Source organism: Sprattus sprattus (genome assembly GCF_963457725.1).
Source record: "Sprattus sprattus genome assembly, chromosome: 19".
Lineage (NCBI taxonomy): Eukaryota > Metazoa > Chordata > Actinopteri > Clupeiformes > Clupeidae > Sprattus > Sprattus sprattus.
The window spans coordinates 27,813,550-27,822,812 of record NC_137917.1 but is presented as its reverse complement, the minus strand read 5'-3'; the positions used below and the strand labels follow the sequence as shown (position 1 = coordinate 27,822,812).

Here is a 9,263-nt window from a genome sequence, read left to right as displayed (position 1 = left end):
GAAGACCTTTATTAGGCTCAATGAAACAGCATGTAATTCACTTGAATTGACTTATAGTGAATTCTCTCTGATAATGGATTTTTGTCCATATTATTACGATTCTGTAGAGTAACCATAATTCACTGCATGGTCTTGTTGTCTGTTTAACTACAGGACCACTGATCCACACCAAGCTGGGAGCCCTAAGAGGTGAATACTTGCGTGTGAGAGGAAAGACAACAGTGATCCACTCATACCTGGGCGTGCCCTTCGCTAAACCACCTGTGGGACCCATCAGGTTGGCCCGTCCCCAACCTGTGCAGGGATGGGAGGGGGTCAGGGATGCCACCAAACAGCCATATATGTAAGTCAATGAGGTCATACTCTCAATATTTATGAGGGGCCATTGCTGACACTACAATCATCCTACTACTTGATTGATTGTTATTGTTACTGTAAGACTGTCAAGGTTTTCCATAAAACGTGTCGTTTCACACACATCTGTGTCCTTTAACTATCATCTGTGTCCTTTAACAATCATCTGTGTATTTCATTTTCAAACCTCAGTAAGAATAATAAACATAATCTAGTACAGGTATATGAAGTGCCAAACATGTATTATTTATCTGAAAGGAACCATAGGAGAGCTTTGCTGAAATGTCGGTAGGAGCGACTAGAATGGCTAACTGAGATTGACAGTTCTTTACCAGTGAAATTATTTGTGATGTCAGAGCTCTCAGTTCGATTCAGTCAGAAGAGATTTTACCACAGATTTCACCACGCACAGATTGGGCACAGATGGGGCACATACAGGGCACAGATAGGGCACAGATAGGGCACGTGTAGGGTAGATATAGGGCAGATACAGGGCACAGATAGGGCACAGATATAGGGCAGATATAGTGCACATATAGGGCAGATATAGGGCACAGATGGGGCACAGATATGGGGCAAATATAGGGCAGATATAAGGCACAGATTGGGCACAAATAGGGAAGATATAGGGCACAGAGAGGGCACATGGACCCATTATGTGGTCTCATTTCTGTATTTCTGTATTTAGTATTCTGTGTACTGTTGTTGTATACATTGTATATACGTATATATATATATATATATATTCTGTTATGCTGTGTGCTGTTGTTGTTTATATTGTATGTAAGTGTATATATATATATTTAAGTACTTTAATCTATTCCACAGCGCTTTGTTGTACTCTTAATATTTATATATATTTTTATGCTATTCCTACCGTTTTTAAATATGTAATATTGTTGTGTTATATGTTGTTGTTGTGTTATATGTTTTCCCTCGTCGCACCAACAGGAGAAGCACTCCAAATTTCGTTGTATGCAAATACAATGACAATAAAGGCTTTTCTTTTCTCATTTATGATGTGCTTTAGGTGTGTTCAAAACCGGCAGATGTCTCTCAACTTGTTTGAAAGTGTCGGCATGGTGATGGAGATCCCTGAGGTATCTGAGGACTGCCTCTACCTCAATGTCTACACTCCTGCCAGACCGGCTGAAGATGCCAAGTTACCTGTGAGTTCAACCATAACATGATGGCACAGGCCATAGCTCTGCGTCTTTGGAATGATGTACAGATCCCCTTTCAATTAATTGCTAAATGTATTTAGGTTCTTACATGTAATAACAAATGCTATGTTTCTGATCCTGATTGTCAGTGTGTGTCTGAGGTAATGTGCTGCTGTCCTTCAGGTCATGGTGTGGATCCATGGTGGAGGGTTTACTCTTGGCTCCGCCTCCACTTATGATGGCTCTGTCCTGGCAGCCTATCAGAACGTGGTTGTGGTCCTGATTCAGTACAGAGTTGGAATGCTGGGCTTTTTCAGGTGAGATTTTAGCCAGTGCCCTGGAAGAGAAATGGTCCTTTACACTCTTAGTCAGTCAGTCAGCCAATTAGACATATGCCCATGGTCCCTAACATCAGTGTGGTCATTATGAACATGTGTGTAGGATACTTCTTTAAACCAGTCCTTAAGTGTCATGCTGGATTGCGACGTAGCTGGAATGGTTAGAAATAGTATGACATCATCTGCATGAAGTGATATTTTTTGTTCTCTTACTCCTCTCATGATGCCCGATATTTTATCGTCTGAGCGTTTGGCTATAGCCAAAGGTTCGATGGAGAGAGCAAAGAGGAGAGGGGATAGAGGGCATCCCTGCCTTGTCCCTCTCTGCAATTCAAAATAGGGGGAGGAGATATCATTAGTACGCACAGAAGCCAAGGGAGAAGTATATATAGGAGTTTTAACCAAGCAATACATCTCTCACCAAAACCAAATCTGCGCAGAGTAGCAAAGAGAAAGTCCCACTCAACGCGGTCAAATGCCTTCTCCGCATCAAGAAGGACAAGAATCTCCTTAGCACCTTGAGTAGAGGCTGTGTGTATAATGTTCAATACCCGTCTTATATCAAAGAATGACATTCTATTTTTAATAAAGCCTGTCATCTATTACCTGTGGCTTTGGATTCTAGTCTCCGTGCCAAGACTTTAGCCAATACTCTGGCATCAACTGGGCATAGGCTTACTGCGGCAGTATACCATTGTTAAGGGCTTCATTGAACATATTGAGCATAGGTTTTGTCAGGGCGTCTCCAAAAGTTTTTTAAAACTCAATAGGAAAGCCATCAGGTCCAGGCGACTTGCAGCTCTCCATAGATCGTATGGCCTGGGTTACTTCCTCTAGTGAGACAGGTTTGTCAAGTCTGGACTTAATGTCTTGGTTGATCGGGGGGGTAGGCAAGGTGTTTAGGAAACTATTGACCAGCGACTGATCTGCAGCTTATTCAGATTGGTATAGACTCTTATAGAAATTATTAAAACAGGTGTTTATATCAGTTAAGTCAGGAGATCGCTGTCTAAATTGTAAAGCCAGGAGTTGTCACCAAACTCAAAATATGTTTGGCGCGTTTTCTGTAGCAATTGAGCGAGTGAAACACTTCCAAGGGAAAATGAGAGTTAGCAGAAGGGGAGCAGGATCAGAGATAGTAATACTTTCATATGAACATGACTTAATTTTAGACAAAAGTTTTTGGTGAAGGAAAAAATAACCAATTCAGGAGTGAGACTGGTGAACATGAGAAAATAATGAATATTGTTGTGAAGTGGAAAAGGAGAAGCGCCATGCGTCTGAAATGGCAAGTTAGCTTCTTTTTTTGATAAACCTCTTCAGTCTGAGCATGGTTCTGTGTGTCCAGATGACACAGGCAATTTCCCAGCCACACCATGTTCTCTCTTCTGTCTCCTACCAGCACTGGGGATGATAACGCCCCGGGGAACATGGGCCTCTTGGACCAGGTGGCTGCACTGCAGTGGGTCCAGGAGAACATCCAGAGCTTTGGAGGGGATCCCTCCTCTGTCACCATATTCGGAGAGTCAGCAGGGGGCGTCAGCGTGTCACTGCAGGTGGGTTCTGTGCTTAGGTGCTTGATGTTTGCCATTGAAACATGATTCTCGTATAACTGCTTATTTACAGAATGATTTTCTTTTTCTTTTTAACGAATGCTAAATGCCGTGACATTCATCTCAATTTACACAAGTTACACTCACAGGTATGCACTGGTCAATGACCTTGGCATTAACTAGGTTTATTGAAATACTTCTTGTAGGTTCTTTCACCATTGAGCTCGGGTCTGTTCCACCGAGGAATTGCTGAAAGTGGTAGCGCAACCATGGATACCATCATCAGCGAACATCCATTGGCCGTAGCTATGGTGATGACCAGTAACGACTTTGCCTTGTTTTGCATTGTGACGCTGAAGTGTTGGGTGGGTACCTCAGAGCATAGCCCATTTTCCTTAGATGCATTTCACTGTTCCCTTAGATGGTGGCCAATGCATCAAACTGTGCTGGCACAAAGCCACATGAGATGGTGGACTGTGTGATGCAGATGTCGACCGAGGATGTTTTAAAGATTGCAGAGGTGAGACGTTATGGTCCTTAACTAGAGGAGAAAACTGGAGCTCCTAGAAGAAAGATGTTTAATCTGCTGCTGGTGTATAATCCTGTCTGAAATTGGGTCTAGGATAGTATAATTGTAATTACCTAAAGCCCTGGCCACTTTGATGTCTCTCATGTATTTTTACAATGGCCCTGATTTCACAGAATCCTGCCTTGATGTTTGGGATAACGGTCGACGAACATTTTTTACCCAAGCCTAAGGAAGACCTTTTAAGATCCCATGAGTTCAACAAAGTACCATTAATTAATGGCATCAACAATGATGAATGTGGATGGTTACTGCCTGCTGTGAGTAGAGTGTTAAATTGTATGCACAAGCATTAAGTATGCTTTGGAGATTGTGTGGTGAATCAGATATTCCATATACATAACAAAACATGATTAAACCATTATCATCATTCAGTGTATCGCTAATTAAGCTGAATTGATCTTGGGTCTTGGGATGATGTGTTTTTTAGGTTCTTGCACCACCTGGCTGGGTAGATGGGATGGATCCTGAGACCATCAAACAGTCTGTCACCTTCTTCTTCCCAAATGTAAGCCTCTGCATCAAGTAATCTGCATAGAGTGTCATGGCATGAAGTTTTTTTTATATAAACAGCCACCAAATGCTAATGTCTGCTTTTAGGTAGAAGACAGCATCATCGACCTGATAATGGAGCAGTACCTGGGGACAGGAGAGGACAGGGTCAAAAACAGGGATGGATTCACAGAGCTCATTGGCGATATCTGGTTCAACATTCCTGCCATCAAGTTGTCAAATGCTCACCGAGGTAAGAAAACAGCGTAAGAGAGTCCAGCCCATACTAAGGTGTGTGCTGGCTTAACTTCACACACTAAGCTGTGTGCTGGCTTAACTTCACACACTAAGCTGTGTGCTGGCTTAACTTCACACACTAAGCTGTGTGCTGGCTTAACTTCACACACTAAGCTGTGTGCTGGGTTAACTTCACATACTAAGGTGTGTGCTGGGTTTACTTCACATACTAAGCTGTGTGCTGGGTTAACTTCACATACTAAGGTGTGTGCTGGGTTTACTTCACATACTAAGCTGTGTGCTGGGTTAACTTCACATACTAAGGTGTGTGCTGGGTTTACTTCACATACTAAGCTGTGTGCTGGGTTAACTTCACTCCCTGATGCTTTAGGAGATGGCATCTAATGACTGGCGCTAGGATGCTGAAGTGGTAGCAAATGTGTCAAAACACATACACCCACCGCCCTCTAAGTGGACAACCCAAGTTCGATCCCTGTCCAGAGCAGGATGCCTATCACACACACACACATAAACAAACCCTTTATATCATCACAAATTTCCCCAGATTCTGGTGCCCCTGTTTACACCTATGAGTTCCAGCATCCTCCCAGCGTCCTCTTGCCGATGCGCCCAAGCTTTGTGGGGGCAGACCACGGAGACGAAACTCACTTTGTGTTTGGAGAATGCTTCATGAAAGGCCATATGAAGATAAACGGTAAGGTTTATGCAGAGGTGGGTAGCAAGGCTTGTTTACTTGTACATGGTCTTAATAATAATAAATTGTACTCATAGGAATACATTTAATGCAGAATACTTTTTACTCTTCCTCGAATACATTTAAGATGACAAATATACAAAAATTACATTAGACTACGTATTCTACACTACTTTCACATTTAAAAAACTGTATTTGCATTCTAGCATAGGCGACTGGTTTAGCTACATGGTTGGTGGTTTAACTCTAAGACTGATATTCTAACACATAGCCTATCTCTTTGGTCTCTACCAGGCACCTTCACAGAGAAGGAAGACGAGCTTTGTAGGACATTGATGTCATACTGGGGCAACTTCGCTCGCACCGGGTAATTTACATTATTGTGAACAGTGCACTTTTATTTTTAACCAAATGTTGATGACCCAGTGATGAGAAGATTTTGGTGTACATCAGTAGACAAAGAAACAGAAATTAAACAGAAAATAAGGAAAGCCCTTTCGTACATAAAGGGCAGAACACAAAACATCAGAACATTTAACAATAGCAATAACATAGTTAAGCCCTCTTAGAGATCTGACTGATATTTTACTGACAGCATCCATAACAGAGAAGCTGCCTTCCTTATCCTCGTCTGGTGCTGCCAGGACATTTCCCTGATATCACTGAGCACAATGTATGATCGCTTGTCAGGCTGAAGCTTACATCCCAGCTGTGTGTGTGTGTGTGTGTGTGTGTGTGTGTGTGTGTGCGTGTGTATTCTCATCCTTTGTGTGTGTGCGTGTCATTATTTCAGATCTCCCAATGGTGCTGGGTTAACCCACTGGCCTATGTACGGTGCAGGGGAGGAGTACTTGGAGATTGGGCTGAAGCAGCAGGTGGGAAACCATCTAAGGGCCGACCGCTTCACCTTTTGGACAGAGACATTTCCCAAGAAGATCCAGGAGAAGAAGCAGAAGCAGCAGCAGCAGCAGCATCAGCATCAGCACCAACAGCAGCGCAGTGATGAGCTGTAGACGGCTGATTCATCAATGATAATGCATCAGTGAAACTATTTGTATGGTTTAAAGAGGATACAATTTAACCTAGTGACACAATTCCAAAAATTGCACTTATTAAACAATAAGAATAGTAATGTAGATGCATTTGGAACAGAAGGCAGTTGCTTTGGAACAGAGACACTCTATCTTATAGTCCATTTGGAAGACACACATACACACTCTATCCGATAGTCCATTTGGAAGGCTTTAATCATTCAGACTCAGTTATCTAGCATTGCAACTCACCATGAGGCCAACTTGGGGACAGAGGTCCATGTAGCTAACAAGCAGATATCTGGAATTTGCTGGCAACTCGGTTGAAGAATCAGATCAGGATCAGAATTGTATTTATTGTGAAGTAGGTTTACACCTACCTGGAATTTGCTCTGATGTACAGTATAGTTGCATGGGGAGGGTTGTCCATGAGGGCGATTGGGGCGACGATCTGCCTACAGGAAAAGGGAAGGAAAAAAATGTAAAGTATGTATAAATGCAATTTCCTTGTAAGTCGCTTTGGATAAAAGCGTCTGCTAAATGAATAAATGTAAATGTAAATGTTATAAGTTTTTTTCTTCCACTAGACCGTCTGATCTGCCTTTGAATGTCATTGTCCAATCAGGTAACAGCCAGGCAGTCAAGGGTAAAGTCGTGCTTCTAATGGCCCTGCCCTTCTGGGCGATTTGGGGAGAAATGAAAATCGCCCCAGACCTCTCCCATTGACTCCAATGTTAAATCCATTTTTTTCACAAAACAGGACTCTCAATGCATTCTATATGGCTTCTGGGAGGGCTTGCAATAATGTAATGGACGTAAAAGCGTAATAGAATGTCATACAGCTTCGACAGAGGCATATTTCTTCTCCTGTTCAGTGCAACAACTCGATTCGCTCTTTGACAAAAACTCCTTTTTAGTCAGTGTACTAATGAAAATAAATTGAAAACAAAACATTTAGGACTTCCTAGACCAAATGTATCCATTCAACAGGTTTCTACACAGGGAAGGAAATCCTACATCCAAGAATTGGAACAAAAGAAAATCTGGAACATAAAATGGCTAACGCGGTCTGTATTTCTATATACCACTGTCACTTTTCATAGGTTTCACAGTGTGTTTCACAGTTCGATAATACCAACTCAGGTGGGGGTCCTGGGCCTTGTTAATGAGGCCAACTGCAGCCGGGAAGAAGCTGGTTTTGTGGCGTGAGGTTTTGTAAAGGATAAGACACATTAGCACAGTGCACCCTAAATTAAATTACAAACGTTATGTATCAAGTTACACCATGTAAGGACAGGAAGACATTTATAAGTTACAAACATTTATCAATTTACGATGTCACAACAATGATTTATAATTTAGGCTTATTGTGCCTGTTTAACAATTTTAGTCTACTCTATGTCTGTCTATCAAACAGGGCTTTGAACCAGATTTTTTCCCCAATTGGTTCATTCCGAACAGAAACAGTATTTTAATGTTTCCGGTTTTCGTTCCAACCCTAAAATTGACGTTCCTGAACCGGTTAGAACAAAAAAATAAAGTTCCTGAACCGGTTAATAGCGTTCCATGTCAGCAGCGGGACATACAAATAAGTAGGCTGATCTTTAGGACTTTAAAATAATCTTATATGTCTCTATCCTGTCATTAAACATTAAAAAAGCACTTTAGGCTACATTATGTAAGCGGCAACTGTAATTCTGACATTTTGTAAGTATTATACATGAGTTAAGACAAGGAAAATGTATGCTATATTGTTTATTGGGCAAACAAAACATAACAGCATTTGGCCAAATCTCATCAGGGCCCAATCAGTGCATTTTTGTCAACAGAGACAATACAAATATTACAAAACTACAATGGTATCTACATAGTACATCCCTCAATGTTGTATTTGGATTTGTTAGTCGCGGGGTCAAATGAATGATGCTGCCGCATAGGATTCTCGTCTTCCCATCTGAACAAAAAAAGTTAAAATTCCAAATATGAAAACTACCGTATTAGCCTACGTTTTAAATAAAGACTTAACAAACTAGGGTAGGTTAAGCTGGGCAATAGCCAGGTAGTCTACTGCCAATGCTAACTGTCCAACTTAGCTACAATTTCATTAACTTGACCATGCAGATTTTTACAACAATGCATTGGAAATTCGTAGCCTATCTTATAGAATTCCTATTTAAAAACAAACATGTGTGAGATACTTGGTACAATATTTACCTCTTCTTAAGATTGAGTTTGAGAGACTGGTGGCTACAGCTTGTGCATAGACTCGCTGGCGGCGCGCGGCAAGGTTCTCTATCTAAGTGAACGACCGGAAGAGAACATCACCAATCATTTTGCATTTAGGAAGTTGTGAAAGAGCGAAAAAATAACGTTATTAACCGGTTACCATTATTTTAGGTTAACGATTCTGATCCGGAACATAATTTTTCAAAACGTTTCTGGTTTCGTTTCTGTTCCTAGCAAAACATCAAAAGTTTCTGGTTTTCGTTTTCGTTCCGTGAACCGATTCAAAGCCTTGCTATCAAACTCCTTGCTTAAACGTGTTGTGATGTTTGCCATTAATTTGAGAGTATTATTTATTTTTAATAACCAGGGCCCTTGGTGTTCTTAATCTGGTTTTGCTCACTGGTCTTATTTGACTTGTTGGCTGTTGACCACGAATTGCCCTTCACATGGAGTAAGGTGAGGACACTCCCTGAAGCTGTCATGCATGACATTTCACACTGTACTCCTCCCTCCCCTTTTACAACCCGCCTCATGCTCAATTGCCTTCTAGGGCGAAGGGTATGAGGGT

At 41.6% G+C, this 9,263-nt stretch overlaps 1 protein-coding gene across 1 annotated transcript in view; it reads left to right on the top strand.

Annotated features, from left to right (window-relative positions):
• The window catches only part of LOC308380882 (fatty acyl-CoA hydrolase precursor, medium chain-like), a gene marked incomplete at its 3' end in the record, with an annotated part of 6,724 nt that extends 273 nt beyond the window's left edge, over positions 1 to 6,451 (top strand). The window contains exons 2-13 of the mRNA XM_080858327.1: positions 154 to 343; positions 1,385 to 1,523; positions 1,701 to 1,834; positions 3,258 to 3,411; positions 3,615 to 3,719; positions 3,830 to 3,928; positions 4,111 to 4,254; positions 4,425 to 4,502; positions 4,595 to 4,739; positions 5,289 to 5,438; positions 5,733 to 5,805; positions 6,232 to 6,451. Of these exons, the coding sequence (XP_080714453.1) occupies positions 154 to 343; positions 1,385 to 1,523; positions 1,701 to 1,834; positions 3,258 to 3,411; positions 3,615 to 3,719; positions 3,830 to 3,928; positions 4,111 to 4,254; positions 4,425 to 4,502; positions 4,595 to 4,739; positions 5,289 to 5,438; positions 5,733 to 5,805; positions 6,232 to 6,451 (1,631 nt within the window). The remainder of the gene's footprint in view (positions 1 to 153; positions 344 to 1,384; positions 1,524 to 1,700; positions 1,835 to 3,257; positions 3,412 to 3,614; positions 3,720 to 3,829; positions 3,929 to 4,110; positions 4,255 to 4,424; positions 4,503 to 4,594; positions 4,740 to 5,288; positions 5,439 to 5,732; positions 5,806 to 6,231) is intronic.
• Between the last annotated feature and the right edge of the window lie 2,812 nt (positions 6,452 to 9,263).